Genomic DNA, 22,716 nt, shown 5'->3' with positions numbered 1-22,716 from the left:
TCATTCAAATTTGTGTTGTGAAGAACTAATAGCAACATATACAGCTTATATTTAATTGGCTAAGGAACATTGAGCAGCGGGAAATACTCTTTGCTAAAAACAAAATAAGCAGATCTAGAACAGAAAGGAGACAGAGGGAGAGACTTCATGGTGTGCGATGAGTTGTTGTCATCCCAGCTGAATAGAACCCTCAGACATCACAGAATGACATTAATCATGTGTGTGTCTGTCTGTGTGTATCGGAGTCTGTGTGTGTGTGTGTGTGTCTGTGTGTGTGTGTGACTGTATTTGCTGTGTTAAATCCCTCTTTTACCTCTGCCTGTGCAAAACAGAGATGCACTCAGTCAATTTCATGCTGCCAAAGGCAGCTAATATTCTGAGTGATACCCTGCCTTACCCAGGCTGATGTAGGAACGAGAATTTATAGACAGCTGGGACTGAGAGTAGCGGTTGTCATAGTTACACGGTACAAATGATGTATGTCTTAATACAATACTTGAAGAAGTTCAATAAAAAAAAAATAAAAAATAAAAAAACCTTCCAATAACTTACCTGAATTATTTAATGGCCAATAAATATGATATCTTTTTTCTGATTTAAAATGTATAATTACCTATAATCTGGATTCTATAGTATTTTTTTCAATCAGGCTTAGATCATGTCTTTAACTTTGGCAACTCATATGCAAATGAAAATGTAAAATATTAATAATAATATTAATATTAATAACCAGCAGCAGCGGACAAAGTGGTCTTATTCAAAAGCCAATTTATATGTGCTTGAACATGGCAAGTTATTAGTTCATTGAATACAGATACATGATATTTTCCCTAGAACCAAACTACAGTAATTCAACTTATACATTAAACAGTCAATCAAACATTTGTTGGTTATTTGCATTTAACACAGTTGCAGTTAATAATTTTTTCCAACATATATATTCAATAATATCAATCTAGCTTTATAGTAGGAATCTATCGGTTTAATTGTGGAAAAATAGCTATACAACAGCCTGTGCTTTATTTTAGTTTATATTCACACTTATAAGAATATGAAAGACTAAACACTTTAAAATTATTTTATAGCACCACACAAAACACTTTCCTTTTTCTTTATTTCTCTACTGAGAAATCGGGAGACATGTTCTGCGTGGTTTTAGTCAGTGTGTGCATCAGTGATTAAAATGAAAAAGTGAAGTCCATGGCTAGGAGACCTGGACCCAATATTTGAGAATATCAGTAACAACGTTACCCAGATAGGCCAACCATCTTTCACATTCCACTCTCAAAAACATTTATCTGCTATAAATATTTTTTTAATGGGATTATTTTGAGTCCTCAATTACATATGTCATCCAAAAATTATTATATGTAATCATTTTCGAATGTAAAAATATTTTTTTTATTTAAAAAATACTAATATGCAGTAAATATACATTCCTTCTGTACTCCAGTACATTACAAATTAACTATATAGTACATCAAAAGCTTCAATTTACAGCTGGAATAATGGCATCTTTCCCCTGTGACCCTGCCCGGGATAAGCAGGTATAGATAATGGATGGAAGGATGGATAATGGCATCTTGTCATATAATTTGAAAGTGTTTAGTCCATGTGTCACAATTAAGATTGTAATATTAAGGGCATTAGCAGTGTATGAATTTATGTCTTGTCCTGTTATTGTGTGCCTCTGAAGGACAGATATAGCAAGACTAATAACTGACCTCTGATTATAGGCTTTTTGTCAGCCTAGTGCATCTCTGTTTTAGAGCCAATTCACTAAACGTTTTTTTTTTTTTTTTTAAAGCAGGCAATTACACAGAAAGGGAAAAGGTTTATGGTTGGTCACAGTTAGCAAAGACAAAAACCCATAAAAACCATGGCAAGCTTGAACGAAGCTCACGTGTCACAATAAAACACAAGTAAATGTCATGGAGGCATCAAACAGCATATATATACACACAGTGGAACATCAGAAAGATCTGTTATCTATATCAAACGAGTCATGAAGGTAAATGCAGCTCTAGGAATCCTGGATGACCACCAAAGGCACTGCTCAATACTGAATATCTTCTGTCTCACACTAGTGCGGGTCACAAAACTTATACCAACAATTCACCCGTGACACAGGATGACGCAAGCAAATGCATAAATAGTCCTGTCATTCGAGAATCTGTCCTGCTGAATCATCTCACATAGCTGTGACGATGCTGAGTAACAGAGAACTCTGGCAGTCATCTAGGACTCACAGAACTGCAGATACATACGTAATTCATTTTATTTCATCCTTTATTTCAAGGACTGGTTTCTGTGCTACACTAACTAAAGTTCTAGTTTTTAAACATTGCCAAGAGGAGTAACTGTACAACCTGTTAACTGTTTTTATTTCATTTATATTAGGAGGTAACTCTAACACACCTACCAACTGGGTCTTCCGTGTACCCAATCCCATAATTATTGCGTCTCTCATTGTAAATCCTTTTGTGTTTACTTTACTTAAGGCTGTTTATGAAACGTTTTGAAGTGCTGTCCCCTCCTGCTCTTCTTTTCATTGAGCATTACTTTTAAGAAGGCATTTGCATTCACAGTTCGGGCTTAAAGTGAAATGCTGGTGTATTTTCATATGTTAAGTACCCTTGTTTTACCCAGAATAGAAGGGTTCAGTCAAATTTGCATTAACCTTAAACTGCATATAAATGTTATGTTCATTCATGGTTAAGCAGATGGATCATTTTTTGTGGATCCACCCTCAATAGCTTTACCTTCTGTCCTCTTTGGTCATTTTTTTTTTCTTTGTGAATCAGGATACATGGCTAGCGTCACATTTTTACACATATGTGTACGTATAATAAGGCTTAGAAATGAGTGTGAATACTGCATGGCTTTTTAATCCTCATCTATTGGATAAAAGAGGAGGCACTACCATCTCACAACTGCTTTGTCCTCACCTCACCCTGGAACCACCTAAATGTGGGTCTCACGGACCTCTGTTTTCACGCGTGCTGTGTTGAAGGAGGCCGGACCTAATTTTGAGGATCCCTCTGCCACTGGCGGCGTCCTGGTCACTTCTTTTTCAGTTATCAGAAGGACCATTTCATCCGTTCTTCTGACGTCTCCTTTTCTGAATGTGGGGCTCCCAGCAGCTCTGCGGTCCTCAGCCAGCTGTGCAGTCTGGCCAGCTGGGGTGCGCACAAACTGTAAAAAAAAATATTTATTTATTTATTTTGTTATGGAGAGGAAATGAGCTAAGGAGCAGTGGACATCTTGCTGTCATGTCAATTATTTAAACTCCAGCTAAACTTGACTACACTAAGACCTGGATTTAATTTGTCATTATCTTTGACGTACAAATAAAGACAAGCATGAATTATTTTCTTCACAAACAGAGCCTGTTGAAATCTTTGCATTGACTCCCCCAAATTTGCTTCTGAAGAAAACAAAAACACCCATATTTAATGTTGAGGTAAACGGACAAATGAAAAAATGCAGACAACTTAAACCCTCGGTTTACTCAAATAACCAGTGGCATTAGCTCTTAGAGAACAAGCACAAAGCACTTACAGTTAGTACAGTTTTGTTCAGGAAATGTGATGTTCACAAGACAGTGCCACAAAGTATGTTAAGATTAGAATTTTGATGATATGACTGGAGGACTTTGCACACCAAGTCTGATATTTTTTCTCAGAAAAAAATGAATTGTAATGCTGAGTAGTATGAGATAAAAATTAGCATTCAAATATAAATGTAGTCATAATTGTTACAACTCTGTCTAGGTCCAACCGTAACAGGAAGTAGGTTGAGGGAAATGAGCGGGTAATGGATATGATTACTGCAGACCGATTAACTCTGATCTCTATCTACTGTACCTATTCAAAACTAACTAAAACCTGGCTAATCCTCGTAGGCCACAGGGTGGCTTTGAATGCTGAGCTTTGGGACAATCAACCTGCAGGCTGAGATCAGGAGTTTATTCAACTCAATACAACACAACTCTTAAGCTCTTGATGATGAAGCAGTAAGTCTACAGTTTTAGGATGCAATAGCCTGTTCAGGCTTTAACAAAAGAACAGACCGTTCAGCCCACAGAGACTCACCATTCTGCCCACTGCATAGAGAACTCCCAGCACTATGTCTGGCCTTCAAGACCTGGTAAGCTATTCATGCATGAATGAATTACTGTGGGCTAAAAAAAATGAAATACAAATCTAATGTGAGTACAAAATGGACACTTATCTAATTATAACCCGACTAGGCCCCTTTTTAAAGTTGATTTGACAAAGCTTGAAATAGCAGGACATCCACTTTATTCACACGTTTTAAAAATATAAGGTTACTTCATCAGACCAAGCACAATCAGGCAACCAAGGCAAAATAGCTTCTGCAGTAAAAATGTGTAGTTTTGTCCATTTTTACATGTGCCTTTACATTTGGCCAGGGGATACGGGTGGGCATATATAAAAGGAACTGATGCTTTCTTCATTATAAAGTGTGTGAAGCTGATAAGACTTTGTCACGCCTAATGGGACTGTGTCTCCACTTCCATTGATGGCACACATGCAATGCATGAAATGCATGAAATGCATGCTCCTTCCAGCCCGAGTGCAGAGCTTACCTCACTGCAGCTCAGAGCCTCGTTCTCGTGGACAGTCACTATTGGGTGCCGGGGCTTTGTGGGAATGCAGAGGGATGGGGAACAAAGGGAAGAGTGACATGCAATATAAATGTAATATAATTAGCAATTTCTGCAACAATTAAAATAACATGGCACTTTTATCACATCTCAACGAAAAGCTGCAGAGCTCTGTAGGTGGATGGACAGACAGATAGATAGATCAATATAATATATTCAGCAGAAATATATTGTAAATATATTTAAGTTAAAAATGCCTGTTTTCATGATATGGAGTGTCGAGTGCATTAATCTAATTAGTCATCAAACCAGCATAGTGTGCTTTGGTACTTGCAGACCAAATAAACACTGTCAGTCCTCTTCTCAATGCAGATTTGTCGTTAATTTATTTTCACAATATTGGCACACGCACACACACAGACACAACCACACACATACATACAGACACACGCACGCAGACACACACACTCTATTTGGCAGTTTTGTTTATGAAAAAAGGGCCCTGTGATCAGTCAGAGAACGCAGCACTGAAAATAGGCTCTCCTTGGCTGCAATGTCACTATCAGTCATAAAGGCGGAGAGTAATCAGACGAGCCCTGTCAGAGCCGGCAAATGTGACAGACCGGAGTCAGGCAGCAGCTTTTTTTTTCAGGTCAAGCGCTCTCATTGTCAAGTAAGGAACAAGAACCCTGTTCAACTAAAAACAGCTTCTTTTGAGTAGATTGTTTCTAAGAAACTGTCACAGAAGCACAAGCTTTGATTACGGAGCCTAGGTGTTTGACAGCTTCATATGCATTGCATGTGGTTCGGCAGAATGTGGGAGGCTTCCCCATGAGGTCACTGATGTATATATATTTAATGAATGATATTAGATTCTGGCATATTATTCTTTAAAAGAAAATGTCTACGATTTTGAAATACTACATGCTCTTGCAATATGCATAAATAATCATAAAATTATTGAATTAATCTTTTTTTTTGGGGGGGGGGTTGTATCAAATATAATCAAATCAGATGTAAAGATATTGCAACACCATTTTAATGGTCTTTTATTATTTCCTTCGCCGATGGGAGAGATTTAGACTCTGTCTTCAAAGTCATAGTAGAGTGTATACCTTGATTTAAACTGAAATCCAATGGCACAGAAGTGTGACTTGCATCCATAATTGGCTTCCATGACAACCGTGACATGTAAACAGATCCCTGTGTATTGATCTTTTCTCCCACGTTTAAAAAATAAAAATCCTTCCCTGCTCATCCAGCTAATACCTGTGATATTGTGTTGTGAATGTGAAATGATGGTAGTCCATACCACTGGGGTTATATGTCCCATTTGCAGGGATATTTCCATATCCAAATAATTGACAGCCACACAATTCCCTTCAGAGAGGACTTGGTATTTCCAGGATTCATATATAGAGTTTATCCTTATTGGAGAGATTCTCGGCTTCAGCTGTCAATGCTAAAATCAACTTCAGCACTCAAAGCAAATGAGCACCCGCACTCAAGACAAAGCATCACAGACTTTTTTTTGTGACAATTAAAATATGAAGCAACCTTCTGGTGAGCCAAAGATGCAACCACATTTCTAAAATATGAAAAATGTACCAGTGATACCATGAGAAGCCTTTAAAGCAGCTGATTCTTTTTAGTTAGCCACTTTCAGAAGACAACCTTTGACTCACTGGCAAAAAAAAGAAAAAGAAATAGTCCCGTGGTAAGAAAGCTTTTTTTTTGGTCTTTCGTGAGTCAGAGAAACTGACATCTCAGACAGCCTGTCACAGGCGTCCTCTGAAAGGTTGTTTTTTGAGGAACATGAGACGGCTCACGCTGTCATTATTTCACCCCTCACAAGTTTCTCCTGATTGTCCAGCAAGGCGGAGAGGTGAACTATAAGAGCTAAAATAAGGGCAGTGCCTCAATGCCGGCCATAATAAGCCAAAGCAGTCCCGTGAGGATTGGTCAACCTTGAGTTTTGGACAGCACCTCTGTTTATAACAGCCAATGGACAATGCAGAAAATAAAATACATTATAAACAAATACACTATATGACCAAAAGTATGTGGACAGCCCTAGGTCTGGGGCTGTTTTTCATGGTTTGGGCTAGGCCTCTTAGTTCCAGTGAAGGCAAATCTTAATGCAATGACGATCTTGTGCTTCCAACTTTTCAGCAACAGTTTGGGGAAGACCCTTTCTTGTTTCAGCATGAAAATGCCCTTGAATCAATTTGAAAGCCAGCAATGCTCCAACATCTTCCCCTGAAGAATGGAGGTTGCTATAACAGCAAAGGGTGGATCTCCATATTAATGAACTCCATATAAATGCCCATAATTTTGGATCATATGTTGCATGTCAGGTGTCCATATACTTTTGGCCATGTAGTGTATACAGCTCAGAGATAAGGGGAAATAAGGATTTGCTTAGAAAGGTCATATAGGGGAACCTCTGACTGGTACTTGCAGTGGTAAAAGCAGTAGGATGAGCCAAGGAATCTATACCTAAGGCATCTTACTCTATTGAGCTGACGCAAACAGGTTCATATGTGGCCATTAAATGAAAAGAAATGAATTATTCAAAAATGGCTTCTAAAAGGTTAACATCTGGCTGCAATGTAGTGAATTGTCTTTTCCATGCTGAGGGAGAGTAAATCTATCAAAAGGTAGGTTACATGGTGGTTTACTTCAAGTGATGCTGGAAAACACCACTTTTTCTATCTTATCATTTTTTCCACCTTTTCCAAATTAAAATAGGTTTTATTGGCATAATATATATAAACTTTACTTAGTTCTACATACATAGGGTACATCTGTTGCTCACTCACCAAGGGGCTATGGCACTAGGTCACATACCAGGCAGTCTGTGGTACATTCACATTTACGTTTATTTATTTGGCAGAAACTTTTAACTAAAGCGACATATAATAAGTGCATACCAAAGGTCATTGAAACAACTACAAAACACAGGTCCGATAAGGTACAATACTCATTTTGTCAAGATACTATCTGTCCCTGCCCAAGTAAGATAAACAATTTGTCTTTCTCCTTCTCTCTCTCTCTCTCTCTCTCTCTCTAACACACATACACACACACACATTACATTACAGCAGGCCTCTAAGCAAAACAACTGTTAGCTCTGCACTAATAACGAAACTGTGGAATTTTATGATGAATCTTAAGTACACAGCGGTGGCCAGTTAAACAGTGAACTTTGTCTGATAGTTATCCTGACCTGGTTTCTGAACATGAATTCCAATTCCACTGGCAGGTTGATTTATAATTTTATTACCCAATTGTTCTAATATGCAGGCACTCATTTTGTGCACTTCATATGAAATCATTATAATTATGAGGAAAATATATTGTGTAAAACAACTCTGCTCACTTCTTTGTAGTCATTAAAATTATTATTATTTTTGTGAAGTACCGAAGGGTGCTGTGACTTCATTAGACGCAATCAAGTAAAACTGTGCTGATGGCTGACACATAGTAAATTAACCTTCTTCAATCATCTGCTATTCAGCATGAGTCTATTAATTTTTCTTTACGAATGACAACCAAAAAATCTTTGTTAATTCAATCCAAACTATCGGATGGCCTTGTTTAAATAATGGCAAAGAAGCATCCAAAGGTTTTACCCGACTGCGGTCTCTTTTGTGTGATTGATTTTCTATATGTTTCACAAATGTAATGGTGCTGCTTGTCAACTTTTAATTTAATTCAGAATGTCAGATGGCAACTATGTGCCCATTACTCCAACTTCTGCATTAGGCTAACATGGGTAAAGGAAATACATTTTCTGAATAATATTCCTCAGAGCCCTCCACCAATTACACAGACCCTTGGCTTAAAGCCAGCCTTAACTGGCCAAAGGGTCGTCATGACGACTGCAGACCTAATCAATGGGAGGGGAGAGCAGGTTGTGTGTGGTAGCATTCCCCTCCTTCACTTCCCCTGCAATCAATACAGTCGTTCGCACAGTAAGCCCAGGCTGCCCCCTTTTCCATTTCCCAGGGGAGGGGGGATCTTGAGCATAAATATTCATCAGGATTGTACATGAGTGGGTGTATGTTTGGGAAGAGGAAAGTCTGAGGAATCAATACTCTTAGCTCTGACTATTATTATTATTATTTTTATTATTATTATTATTATTATTATTATTATTATTATTATTATTATTATTATTATTATTATATTATTATTATCATTATTATTATTATGTGTAGAGGTAGTAGTATTAATGCTCCAAAGTACTCTGTATATGTTTAGAAGAGGCAAAATTATTAACAAACAAATCAATAATGTCCGATAATTAACATGATTGCACTTTTTTGTTAAAGAGGCCTCTCAATGAGACTTCCTGGTTAATTAAGGTGAATAATAAATAATAAAAGGCCACCACAGGCAGATTCAATGAAAGCATACTACAAAAACAAGAACAGCAGGGGCACAAGTAAAGAAAAGGCAGTAGGCAGTATGAGCAGTATACCCATACCATAGTAATGTACACATAGACTGGCGGTCTTATAAGGTTGATGTCATGTGCAACTGGTTAATGGGGATGGGATGGGATGGGGGGGGGGGTGTTCTGTAATCAGGATTAGAAATGACTGACCCCGTATGACCCCAGTAATTACCATCCAAAAATCAAAGTCTATTTTCAAATTTCAGTTGCAAACAACAATAACATTATTACATTATTAAATTACAAGTGTGAACCACTGATATTTTGGTTCGGAAAATTTGCATGTCCTTTACAAATCCTTATCAGTTGGTGGTTGTGGGAGTTTTGACATGTCATGTTGATGGTTTAGATTAAAAGTATGCAAATTTTGTTGATTTTTCTCTTTGGAAGGTTTTCAAGGTTCTTCCTGCTGGATTACAGTAAACACTAGAGTGGGATGCAAAACTGTCTGAGGCAGGAAGCGTTGCCTCACAGAAGAAAAAAAGTCTTTTATTATTTCCTCGCCGACATCTGCACAAAGATGCCCTGGAGAGGCATGGTTATCAACTGCACAAATTTCCAACCTCCTGGCGTAATTGAGGTCTATCTACGGACAAAGAATCAGCCGCTCCAGATCTTCCCTGCTCTCAATCAGCAGCCAAATGAAAAGCACAGATGAGCACCGCTGAAAATAAGCTTGAGGGGTCCTGAAGTGGCTGTGACGGGCGGAGGGAGTAAGCCAGGTGTGTGCTGCCCGTGGTGACGAGTCACGCTAACAGCAGAGCGCTATGGGGGCTGCCAGCTGCCAGACAGAAGTCAGCTCAGGAGAGGGTTCACAGATTTATGAATAAATGTCACTGCTTCTTTCTTTGCAGCAGATATGATGAAGGCTAGATCAGAGATTTTTACCCATAACTCACCAAATAGCTTGTTTACCCAGAATACGGGCCACCAGAAGCCAGCCATTTGAGGAGATAAAGATTTTACTGTTAGTGATTTTATGACAGGGGAAATTGATTGAGGAGCCAAACTTTGCTATTTTTCCAAAATGCCTGTACTGTACTGCATGTGCTGTACATGACAATGCAACACAGAGAGCTAGCTGCAGTACATTACAGCAAAGCTCTGTTGAACAATAGCCAGCACACAACACCAGCACCATGGACCCAGATCGGGGTGGGTGATCAAAACTTCAATAGAGTCTGAACTCAGCGCAACTGATATGTGATTGATCCTTCGCTCTAAGGAAACTAAGAGTTTAAGTGATATGTTCATTTTGGTTTCTTAAAAACAATATGTCACTAACTTCACCACTCACCAAGCAAATAGCAACACTTAATTGAAAAATGAAATAACTGAAGCCTCAGTCACTGTGGTGCGTGAGCCAAAGACGGGCTTACCTTCTGGCTCTGCTCCTCAGGTGTCTCTTCCAGGTACTGCTGTCGGAATGGGTTTGGGAAATCCTCCTCTTCCTCAGTTAATTTTGGTATAACTGTCACTGGACGTATGACACCTGGCTTAGTCTGTTAATGTTTTGGAAAACAGATAAATCAAGTTAGTAAGTTTGCACAATGTATCACAGGGTTGTTTTGAACCTTTGAATTGTCTGCTTGAATTGTCTTACTTACCTAGAGTTTAATTACTTAGCGTAACTAGAAAGCTGAAAAGCAAAGAATTGAAAAATGACCTACCGGATTTCTTTCAGCAGAACCAGAGGGTTGCAGGTGGAAGTTTGCCTGTTGAGATAACAATAGAATTCACTGATCAGTTGTCTCTTTCACTCTCTGCTGATCACATTTACAACTGTTCCACAGGAACTGGAAGAGAAAAAATGTTAGGTTTTTGCCTGAGCATTCAATTGTAGCAAAATTGCATTGCTCTTATTTTGCTCTTAGTATGCAGGCAATGGGTTCTGCATACTATGGTATTTTAAAAGAAGAGGGTGCTGCGGTGATGAATCTTACATAGATGGACTGTGTGAATGTAAACCCCAATTCACTCTTGTTGAGTGATAACAGCTGCACAAGATTGCACATGTTTGGGAAGGATGAAAGGGGTATCTATTTTTATAATCAACACAAGGGGTTCCTCTTCAGCCTGTTCAGAAGCTATCATTATTTAGCTGAAACTGGCACAAATGGTGATTTTGGTCTTTCACATTTTTATATTTCAATTCTAAAGCATCATATGTTACTCTTCTGTTTAAACAGATTTTTAGCCCAGGTTTTTCTTTCTCTCATAATTGTTACCGAAATGCACTGTCCTCCTGAGTATAAGCAGTGACTCCATCATTTACCAGCTGGACTGCGCAGATACTGTGTCAAAGGGGTGCACTGCATGTGTGGGTGGCACAGGCAGACTCCAGCAAACTGATTGGCCCCAAGAGATGGCCGGTGACACACATGATCCCGCCAAAAGCCTTTCTCCTTTGGGTGACACTACGGCCAAATCCATGTATATGCCAGCACTTGCGGGGCTGCTGACGGCAAAATGTGTTCACTGAGAGAGTGCAGTCACGTGACGCGCAGAATTTCTGAGTGGCAAAAAGCATGACACGACATGTGAAACTGTGTGGACAGAAACACTAGTGTAGGATGTTTTTGGAAAAATTAGGGGTCCTTGTTTGTATGCGAAAATTTTGATTGTTGGAGCGCAGGATCCATATAATTTGCCCTCAACTATGCTTCGGTCGAAACAGACAGGTCAGGTAGGCGAACTTCCTGACATAACATACCATGGCATGATTAACATCTTTATTAATCGGCAGTCATATTACACCAGGAAGGCTCTAAAGGCATTTAGAGGTCTCAAGGCTCATAATTACTTTGTGGCTAGTTGGGAGACCAAGACCAAGCTGCGGAAGGCGCCCAACTAGTCCTTGTTTTTAATTTGGTCCAAAGTTAGTTGTACTTTAGCTATTTAGCTACATTTCACTAGCCTTGGCTAGATCCAGTCCCCTGAGTCGCTCACTGTTTCCCCTGTAACTATTATAATTGGCAAAGATTAAGTTAAAGTGATTCAGAATTGATTGCTATTAGGGCTCGGAAAACAAGCAGTGCCCGCTGGCCCAGTGTCACTGTGAGATTGGTTTGGGCCAGTTTATTGATTTGTCACTTTCCCAATCGGGCCAGTACCCTAACTAAGCCTTATCCTGGACGAAGAGAAAGAGATGTTTTATAAAGGGAAACTATTATACTACTCAATCATTTCTGTCCCAACCCTTGCTTATCAATAACATTACAGCTTGGACATTCATTGATATTTGTACCAACACTTGCTTACCACTAACAAACCTAAGCCTTACAGCTTGATCATTCATTATTTATTTTGCCTGTGGGGCCAGTGGAAATGTACCTGGGGCAAGTACAACACCATCCTGAACGATGAGCCCTGACATAATTTTGAAACTTGGAAAACGGTAGAAGCATGTGACACAGGGAGCTGGATCTATGCTAACATTGAGCTAACAGGTAGCCCCTTCCACCTTTTGCTGATGACGGGCAGAATGGGGCATACAACTGCTGTGTGAATGTTTATTATTATTAAAGCTAACTGAACTAGGAAACCAAATTTATCATAATAAGCTTTTATACAAATGTAGAACACAAAATCACCATGCTGGGAGATGGTGTATTATAAAGTTGTAGTATTATTTTCACAATTATTTTCCAGATGCTTGACTTGTTGTTCGTTGCTCAACTCGTCCACTACATCCCAAAATGCTGTTTTTCGCCATCCACTATCAAATGTCACATGGTCAAAAACGTCATATGCACGTCCTCAACAGCAGGAGAGACAGTAGTCTCCACCACTTGTACATCTTGAGTAGACTCTGCACAGGCAGCAGAAGAGCTAGTGCCACTCGAAGACCATGAGTATTTCACACCCATGGCAACCGTTACACTGTGTTTGACAGCACATATCATCCAAAGAGCTGAAGTACTGGAGCAGCAACCTGAGGAAACCTCTGTTTGAGAAGACCCTCAAAGGACAGTATTTGTTGTGTAAAAGGCAGCTGAGGCAAATACAGTATAGCTTCACCTTGGGTTTGAGTGCAGCTTCTGTTATCGTGTTTCACTCAGGGAACAGAAAATTTGATTGTACTGTGTTGAAGTTTTTCTGCTCCCACTTACAACAGAGACATTTTTCAGTCTCAATCAGAATGTTGAAAGCAGGGCTACGCACTGTGATATTATCATCAAAAGATTCATGGTTTTTGCCTCATAATGAGACCAAACATAATTTGATGGTAATCCAGCTCAGCTATTGAATACCTCTGGAAGTTTCCTTCTGCTTTTAACAGCAGAGGTAATATTTGTAGACAAATACTTATTAAATCCAGCCAGTAGTAATCTCCACCTTCAGGCAAAATATTTTCCATGTAACTAAACCTAATCGTGCCACACTGGTATCCGCTTGAAAGTGGAACTGCTTCTAAGAATGTAAATTCCAACTGATAGGCCTCAACAACCATTATCTATATACGTATTAAGAAATTGCATTCAAACTCAAAATAAAAAAAGGAAACTGGCCTCTGTGGCCAAACTGTTTCTCTGACCCCCAGAAAGCAATAAAACTTTCAAAAAGAGAAAACACCCCAGGTTCTTATACAGAGATAAGACCTGCAGTGTGACTTTTAATTGCCCCAAGGATGTTTTTTTTGATGTTTGTCGATGGGAAAATAGAGATAGAGGGAGATCACTCCATGTATTTAAACAGAGCAAGCTACTCAATCACTAGTGACACTGTCTGGACTATTAGCAAGTTTGCCAGATCAAATTATATTGTCTGTTTCTCAAACGCAATACTCAAAACTAGATGTCCAACAAGGGCTCCATACACATTTTTTTGATGCAGTCTTGCATCCAAATGATGAATAGAAATATGAAAAATACATTTTCTGTATATATATGACAGAGTAGATATAGCAGAGTAGATAGGAGTACTTTTACTTTGTCTCTTTTTGCTTCATCTCTTTTTTCATCTCTTCTGTCCAACAAATTCTTGTCAGTAGAACCGTAGCTCATTAAATGATAACAAACAACACATTATCTCTATTATGGTCAAGTTGTATTAGCTTCCACTTATTATTAGGATTGATTTTATCATCATCATCATAACCTTTATTTAATTATTGGAGGTACAATTGAGGGCCAGGCCTTCATTTTCAATGTAGCCGAGATTACAAAAAAATTTAAGACACAATAAGTATAATAAAAGATCACAGAATATAGCAACAGTAAAACCAACATAGTATGTAATAATAATAACTAGTATAAAATAAAATAAATAAAATCAAGTACACTTATGGTACTTTTACTAACTTTTAAAGCTCTATATGGTCTAGAATAGATCCAGACTGCCTCACTGTATTACTTTCTTCTTATTCGCCTCAGGATAATTTATGCAGTGTTGGGAAAACTAATCTGAAAGTGTAGTTGTACAAACTACAAACTACTTCACATAGAAAGTAGTTCAACTACTGTCAAGTTACTATGAAGAGAAATGTAGCCTGTGAAACTACAATTACTCAAAAATGTAGTTCAAACTACTTGGTAAAAAAAAAAAAGATTATTGTGTTCCCCAGACATGACATGTGTGTGTGCAATGCCTTCTTTTTGCATATTGGGAGGCCTATTATCCAGTACAATGGGGAGAACCAGCAATGTATGGAAATTGGCAGTTGACTTTCGGCAACTATAGTGGAGCAGAGTGTGTCTCACCAATCAGGATTAGAGGTAACAGCAAGAGAGGAGGTTGTATATGGTCAAAGAACTAAGGAAATTAGAATTATATTTAGTTATTTCTTTGAAAAAAATATTGCATTCATCCAGTTCAACATTGTTTTATCAGATGAAAAATAATTTGAAAGGTGTGTTTGCTTCTCCGCTCTATGCAAGCAGACATACATAGTATATGTATCTACACATCCATTTTAAACTCAGTGTTTACCAAAGGTAAATCACATTTGTGCTTTGCTCAAGAGTGCGAAATGATGGTGCCCCATCTGAGCTTTGAACCTACAACAACCCCTATGCCACACCATAAGTTATGCTTTTCTTGGCAATCTTGGTGTTTCTTTGCAGGTCCAGCCAGAGATTAAAGAAAACATGTTAGTACTCACATATTTAGTTTCCCGCCCTGCAGACCTTGGTAAGGATGTAAGTCTCTGAAGAGTTCAAAAGTAAATGATGATAAGACAGTGACAACTGGCAAAACTATCTCAATATACTGTGCGTAATAATGTCTCCAGTACTAAAGAAAGTATTAAAGTATATTTTCAAAAATGATACCAATGTTAAAAAGCTTTGTTATGAATGTGCGTGAAGTCTGCTCTGAATATACATAGCACATTGCTTGGGCTCTAATTTTCTCAGCTTGAAAAATTGTAGTGAATCTTGTAGCAAGAAGGGGGGGCCCTTCGTTCTTTTACCCTCGGCACCTCAGCATCCTCTAGTGTCTCCGAGGGCAGCGGAGCAGACTGTGACCGGTGCTGGAAGACACAGAGAGGGGTGTGGCTTTGAAAAGCTAAGGAGGCATTTGTTATGAGCGAGGGAGAGGAGGAGGTCTGGGGGGGAGGGGAGTAATGGGGGGCAAGCTCCCCTCCCCATGCTGGTGACTCACCATGGGGAGGGGATCCAGTAAAACCTGGTCAATGGCAGCATACAGCTCTTCTGACTGCTGCCTCAGCTGGGCTGGTGAGCACATCTACACACAGACAGACAGACAGAGAGAGAGAGAGAGAGAGAGAGAGAGTCAGTCCTGGGGTGATCTTTAATCATAATGAATATTTCCTGCAGTATTTAAAGTGATTTATTTTTCGCTTATTTTGAATGACAACTCCAGTGTCCACAAACACAATGAACTGGTAGTCATTAACTACCAATAAATTCTGTCTGTTATCTACTGCTCAGGGTTCGAGGTCACACTGCAGCCCAACCCCAGGGATCCCACACAAAATAATGAAAACAACACTACCTCTGAGTGTGTCTCTGTCACCCTGTCCGCTTCTGCCTCTAGGGGACACCCTTCTTTCTCCACCTTGTCATCTATGGCCTGCAACAATCAACAAGAAGAAGCTTATACCATGTTTACTTTGCAATAAGTGTGTTTCACATAAAAATACATTTTTGCCTGATAGTTTTTTGTTTGTTTGTTTGTTTGTTTGTCTTCCTTGTGCTTAAGGAACAACTTCTATTATACATTTTATTCTATTTGCAATGTCCTCCATTGGAAAGAGCACAGACTTGCATGCATGGTCTGCATTAATGTACCAAACGTGTAATAATTCTGCAGGGCAGTTGGCAAAGTAATAGCACTGCAGCTGAAACCCTGCATTTGGATGACGCCATGTTTGATTATGCATCACTCCATGGGACTCCTATACAGACATAACACCTTTGTGAGCATAACATACCTCTTCATCAGCGTTAACCGTGTGCTTTATAAGCACTGATATTGAAGGCCATACCCTGCATTTTCCTGTTAGGCTTTGATCAAAACTGTGGGGCACATCACTGGACTGAGTGAGCTATTACAGGAACACCCCTAGACATGACTGTGGGTGGCTTGATGAAGGCATTCACAAACATATCATATATGATATGAAGTAATAGGATTTGACATCCTCTGAAATTATGGCGGGAACAGAGCAGAATACAGAAAGCAAAGTTTTCCACCTCAGTAGAAAATAAAATAAAAATGGGAGCAGGAGTCTCAGGAGGATGAGTCAGATGAGGTCAGTCAGTCATTTTATCCAGTTCACAGGTGATTTTTGCCTTCCTTTTTTAGATCATTGCTGCAGCCATCACTAGTCATTCTGGAATTTCTATGACGCACGAAGGTATTGACCTTGTTCTGTCTGAGCGGGACATGTCCAGGTTTTGTGGGTTTATGGCAATCGTCTGTGGTGATCACTACTGTGTGAACACATGCTAATGTTATAGTGCGCTGTCATGCTCTTACCCTCAGTTTGTCATAAATTCACTCAAGCACTTGGTGGTCAAATGCCCATTGCCGAATGTGCTATGCATTTTAAACTGGCTTTAAGCTTTGCAATTAATCAATATTTGAGCCAAAGCAAACAAACAATTTAAAGGAGCCTAAGTAGCACTGATGTAAAATGAATTTAAAAAAAAAAAAACACTGGTTACATTTCTTAACAAATACTGCATGTGGTACAACCAGCAAGAGTACAATGCAAAAACATTTAAAGTATGAGGAGGAAATTCAATTACAGTCTATTTCTTGGAAAGCTGTAAAAAGTCCCTTCATACCCCACTTACACAAAACACCTACTAATGTGGTGAGAAGCACTGCATAAGCACATGACCTGAGTGTGAGAGTATTAGGCATAATTATGCCACAGGCACGAGAGGGAGGTAACATCACCTGCTGCTCCAGAAGGAGAGTGTTTGTGGGAATCGCTGCAAAGGCCTTGTAGCTCGACTTGATCTTGTACTGCAGGGGTTAAAGAAATAAGGGAAGAGAATCAGTGAAGAACAGAAGCAGCTTGAAAAAACTGTATGTGTATGTGTCTGTGTGTCTGTGTGTGTGCATGTGTCTGTGTGTGTGTGTGTGTGTGTGCGTGTGTGTGTGTGTATGTATGCATGTGCGTGTGTGTGTGTGTGTGTGTGTGTGTGTAAATCTGTGCTGCTCTCCTGCTGATTTCTGTAAAGAAAGGGAATCAGCATCAGCGTCAATCAACACCAGCTGCGTTCGCTGTTTAAAGAGTTCATTATACACGATGCAGTATTTCAGAGATTAGCACACAGGCACAATCACTACAAAGTGAAAATTTTTTTTGAAGTGCTCACAGCACACAGAAGAAACCTCAGAAGCTTGCAATCTTCTCATAACAGAGCTGGACTGAAACTATGCTCCCTGCTGAATCAGATGCCATTGGCTTGAAAACAGAAGGGGGGTGGGGGGGGTGGGGGTGGGCTGGGAGACTGTTGCACACACAGATGGCAGCCCACAAAGCGGTGTGAGGTCGGCAGGTCATGCACAGACATGTGTTTGCAGCTTCGTAGGACATGCAGTCAGAGCTGCTGGCAGCATGCACAGTACCTTTCTCTTTCTACCTGCCCTGTCGCTGTCGCTCTTGGGGACCGGAGAGGCGGAGGGGGAGAGAGATGGGGAGACAGAGGGTGACGGGGTGAGGAGGTCGCGGCTGGAGGTCGCCGGAGAGGGGGAGAGACTCAGGCGGTCGGGCGTGGAGGAGTGCGAGTCAGGGAGCGGTGAAAGCAGGCCCAGTGTGCACAGGGACGCGCTGGGGGAGGGCGAGAGCGTCGGAGTCCATGGAGACGGGGACAGGCGGCAGGCGGGGGGTTGGGGGCACAGCTTCTCTGAAAGGGGGGACATTCTGATGCTAGTCTGGAGGGGAGATAAACACCTTGCTTCACTGCAGCTGGGCGATGGCACAAATGTGAGTTTGGGTACTGGAGAGGGTGCAGGTGAAGACTGTATATCATCACGCCTGGGCTCTAGGGTATAGGTGAGTCTTGGCACTGGGTTACTGGTGAGTTTGGGTTCTGGGGTAAAGGAGAGTTTGGGCACTGGGCTACTACTGAGTTTGGGCTCTGGGGTACAGGAGAGTTTGGGCTCTGGGGTACAGGAGAGTTTGGGCTCAGGGGTACAGGAGAGTTTGGGCTCAGGGGTATAGGAGAGTGTGGGCTCTGGGGTACAGGAGAGTTTGGGCTCTGGGGTACAGGAGAGTTTGGACACTGGGGTACAGGAGAGTTTGGGCACAGGGGAGGGTGCAGGGCAGTCCCCTGTGGCACAAGGGGATGGAGAGCTGTTTTTAAGGGCCAGGGAGCGGAGTCTTAAAAAGGAGGAGGACAGCACTCGGTTGGACACAGGGGGCAGGGTCCCCTGTGGATTAATGGAGAATGGCAAATTTTGGACAGCAGGTGCAGCCCTTGTGACAGGAGCAGAAGGAGAGATCGGCGATGCAGCGTCGCTTTGCTGGGTTGGGGAGATGACTGTACTCTGCAGGGTTTGATAGGAGACTCCGCATTGCTGGGTTGGGGAGGTGACTGTACTCTGCAGGGTTGGGGAGGAGACTCCACATTGCTGGGTTGGGGAGGTGACTCCATGCTGCTGGGTTGGCATAGTGACTCTACACTGCTGGGTCAGGGAGGTAACTCCACACTGCTGGGTTTGGGAGGTGACTCCATGCTGCTGGGTTGGGGAGGTGACTCCATGCTGCTGGGTTGGGGAGGTGACTCCATGCTGCTGGGTAGGGGAGGTGACTCCACACTGCTGTGTAGGGGAGGTGACAGCAAGCTGCTGGGTTGGGGAGGTGACTCTCCACTGCTGGGTCAGGGAGGTGACTCCATGCTGCTGGGTTGGGGAGGTGACTCTGCACTGCTGCGTCAGGGAGGTGAATCCATGCTGCTGGGTTGGGGAGGTGACTCCACGCTGCTGGGTTGGGGAGGTGACTCCACGCTGCTGGGTTGGGGAGGTGACTCCACGCTGCTGGGTTGGGGAGGTGACTCCACGCTGCTGGGTTGGGGAGGTGACTCCATGCTGCTGGGTTGGGGAGGTGACTCCATGCTGCTGGGTAGGGGAGGTGACTCCATGCTGCTGGGTAGGGGAGGTGACTCCACACTGCTGTGTAGGGGAGGTGACAGCAAGCTGCTGGGTTGGGGAGGTGACTCTCCACTGCTGGGTCAGGGAGGTGACTCCATGCTGCTGGGTTGGGGAGGTGACTCTGCACTGCTGCGTCAGGGAGGTGAATCCATGCTGCTGGGTTGGGGAGGTGACTCCACGCTGCTGGGTTGGGGAGGTGACTCCACGCTGCTGGGTTGGGGAGGTGACTCTCTGCCAGGTAAAGTTAGTAGAACCTTGGCGTAAGGCATATTGAGGTGACTGGCTCAGCGATCGTACAGGTGGATCAAAGGTGTTGGACTCAAACAAGTCGGGAGATGGAGGAGGGGTGAGACATCTGAGGCACTGAGACTCAGGGCCATGCGTGAGCATGTGCAGGGCTTCTCTCTGGGGCGCCGCTATGGCAGTCTGGCCCTTGCCACTCCTGGCCACACCGGGACAGAAGAGGGCCAGCTTGGCGGCAGCGTTGCAGGCGCTGCAGGAGGACAGGCTGACTGCACTGATGGGCCAGCAGGGGGAGTACGCCCTCTGCTGGACGGAGGATAAGACAGGCAGACGGCCTTTCCTCAGAATGGCGGTGAGCAGGGTGAGCTGGGTGGGCGGGGGCCTGTGCCATGCCCTCCCCGTTCTGGGGGACGGGGGGCAGGGCGAAGGGGCGAGGCTGGAAGCCGGAGAGAGGCAGGGTTGTAAGTTCCACACCAAGCTGGAGCCCGGGGCCAGGGAGTGGCGCTTGACTCGTATCACGGACGGGGTGAACACCCCGGACCTCACGGAGGAACAGGGAGAGATGGTACGACTGAGGGATGCAGGGGACCCCTCGGAGGAGAGAACGCGAGGGCCAAACCAGTCCTCGGACAGCACTGACTCTCTCGAGGAGGCCGGTGTTTCCAGCAGCTCAGCAGAGTGAGTCACCCCGCGGTCCGAAATCAGAGTCGTCCATTTATCAGGCACTTGGTTCAAAAGGAGACCTGGAGACACCTTGCTCCCGAACGAGGCGTCACAGCCACGCACATCCGTGGAACGGTGTTTGTCATTGGCCGTTTCCATGACAGCATTTATTGCTGGACTCATGTTAAGAGAGATACGAGCTGTGCTCTCCGAGGGGGCAGTGATTTGAGAAGGAGTGAGTTGGCCTTGCATCATGTGTTCAGCAGACAGATTTAGCTGAGAACAAAAGTAAGATGGAAGAAAGATCAAGGGGGGAAAGAAAACTAGAATCATACTTTTTCTCCATCCTTTCAAACCACAAGCACTTTAAAAAGTGACGGTAGCTCTACACTCCTGAGGTCCTGTCATGTATTGAAAAAAACATGGCCAAAAAAATGGCCAAAGCCATTGTGTGTTTTCATTTCATTCAGTTTTTTATTTATCTTGCTTACAGGTAACTAGATTCATTGATTAAAGCAATACACAAGATCGATAGTAGTATTCAATGGCTTTCTCAAAACACCCTATTTTTTTGCTTTTCACTGAAATCACAGATGAACTCTCAGGTTTGTTTGATATGCTGAACTCTCTATTTAACTCTTGTATTTAATTTCCTAATAAAACACATGATTAAAGGCAGTGAATCAATTACTTTTTCTGAAAATACATTTTTGTGTGGTTCTTTGAAAAAATTAAACAAACTTGCTTAAAGGAGCTTTTGATGCACAGCACAGTAACGGCCTGGTTATTGAGTCTCATTAATAAATCAGGCACTTCCCCGAGTCTCATTCTCAAACACAGTACATTTGCTGACTCCTGCTCTCTTATCATGAATCTCATTTTTTCAAGATTACTGATAATTGGAAGGTCAAGGATGGATTATTTCTCTTTCCACAAATACCGCCGTAAGAGTGAATAGAATATGGAAAACCTGTCCTTATCACCAAAACGCTAATAACTTATGTCTGACATACAATAGAATATAAAATATAGACATTTGAGAAGTTAGGTCAGACATAGACCGTATTTATTATGTTTTAACTCTATATTCTTGCACTATACTTTTGATCTTTTTTCAAATTGGCATATGACAGATTTCAGAATTGGCATCTTCAAAAGCACATTTTATTAAATTTCATGTAAGTAGCAATGTTCCTGAAATGATGAAAGCTCCCTCTTCTCTGAGATTCATCTCTTTAATGTCCCACAACATAAGAAATACATTCATAAATGAATCACAGATATAGCCTGTTACTCATAAAAGAACAAATATGTGCATCTGTACACCACAGCTGGTCAAAGAAAAAACTTTGATGAGTCTTTGACTGTGGTTGTGAATGGATTGTCTTTTCCAGTTTTCCAGTAATGATCTTCTGAGTATATTTGGATTTCATCGTGTTTCTCGGGTTCTTCACGACCATCTTCTGAATAGTTTGCATCTATCTTTGCGATTTGGTGGGGGTTATGTTCGAACCCACAGGGGGGCATACCCAAGGACAATAGGTGTATGACCATGCTCTAGTATTCTCCATTATCGTGGATAAGGTGATGCATAACTTCAAAAGTTGTAAGTTCAGAATGAGCTGTTAGCTGGGGGCTACTGGGTAGCTCATTTGGTTTGAACCTCACAACCTCAGATCGAATCTGGATGGTCCCAGTGCAACCTGCGGCTGATAGCCCCACAGGGCGACATGCAAATGCGAAAGTCGTTTATGAAAGGTCTTCCTCTGGTCTATGCGAGACTAGCTGTAGTCTGCGGTGTGAAAAGAAGCTGATGAGATCAAAATCGTGGATGTCTACCCTCTCCCGAATCGGCAGATGGGTTTGCGGACCGAATTAATTGTTTAAAAAAAAAGGGGTCTGACCTGAGAGTGCGCCTCCTGTCTGACTGTGGTCTCCTTGGCCAGCCGGGTCCGCCGATCCCCGGGATCCCCCTCGTCCACATCACCACCAACGTACACAAAATCCGCCTTGAACACTCCGTCCCCAGACATGGTCTGACCTGCGGCTGCTTCCTTCAGCATCCCTACATACTGGAGAACACACAAAATCCCACCAGAAGAAGGTGGCCAATCAGAACAGAGCATTCTGACCAAAACTAAGACAG

General features: G+C 41.9%; 1 protein-coding gene across 5 annotated transcripts in view; it reads right to left on the bottom strand.

Annotated features, from left to right (window-relative positions):
* Nucleotides 1–751: 751 nt before the first annotated feature.
* The window catches only part of mlip (muscular LMNA-interacting protein), a 40,013-nt gene continuing 18,048 nt past the window's right edge, over nucleotides 752–22,716 (bottom strand). For 4 of the 5 annotated variants that reach the window (XM_064317367.1, XM_064317369.1, XM_064317372.1 and 1 more), the window contains exons 3-13: nucleotides 22,475–22,642; nucleotides 18,141–20,846; nucleotides 17,463–17,531; nucleotides 16,050–16,127; nucleotides 15,696–15,779; nucleotides 15,505–15,564; nucleotides 15,196–15,240; nucleotides 10,763–10,807; nucleotides 10,472–10,594; nucleotides 4,613–4,666; nucleotides 752–3,195 (exon numbers count right to left, since the gene is read on the bottom strand). In XM_064317367.1, the coding sequence (XP_064173437.1) occupies nucleotides 2,965–3,195; nucleotides 4,613–4,666; nucleotides 10,472–10,594; nucleotides 10,763–10,807; nucleotides 15,196–15,240; nucleotides 15,505–15,564; nucleotides 15,696–15,779; nucleotides 16,050–16,127; nucleotides 17,463–17,531; nucleotides 18,141–20,846; nucleotides 22,475–22,642 (3,663 nt within the window). In that variant the 3' untranslated portion in view covers nucleotides 752–2,964. The remainder of the gene's footprint in view (nucleotides 3,196–4,612; nucleotides 4,667–10,471; nucleotides 10,595–10,762; nucleotides 10,808–15,195; nucleotides 15,241–15,504; nucleotides 15,565–15,695; nucleotides 15,780–16,049; nucleotides 16,128–17,462; nucleotides 17,532–18,140; nucleotides 20,847–22,474; nucleotides 22,643–22,716) is intronic. The other variant, XM_064317368.1, reaches the window with a different exon arrangement.

This window comes from Anguilla rostrata, chromosome 18 (assembly GCF_018555375.3).
Source record: "Anguilla rostrata isolate EN2019 chromosome 18, ASM1855537v3, whole genome shotgun sequence".
In the NCBI taxonomy this organism is placed as follows: Eukaryota; Metazoa; Chordata; class Actinopteri; order Anguilliformes; family Anguillidae; genus Anguilla; species Anguilla rostrata.
This window is presented reverse-complemented; position numbering and strand designations above follow the sequence as displayed.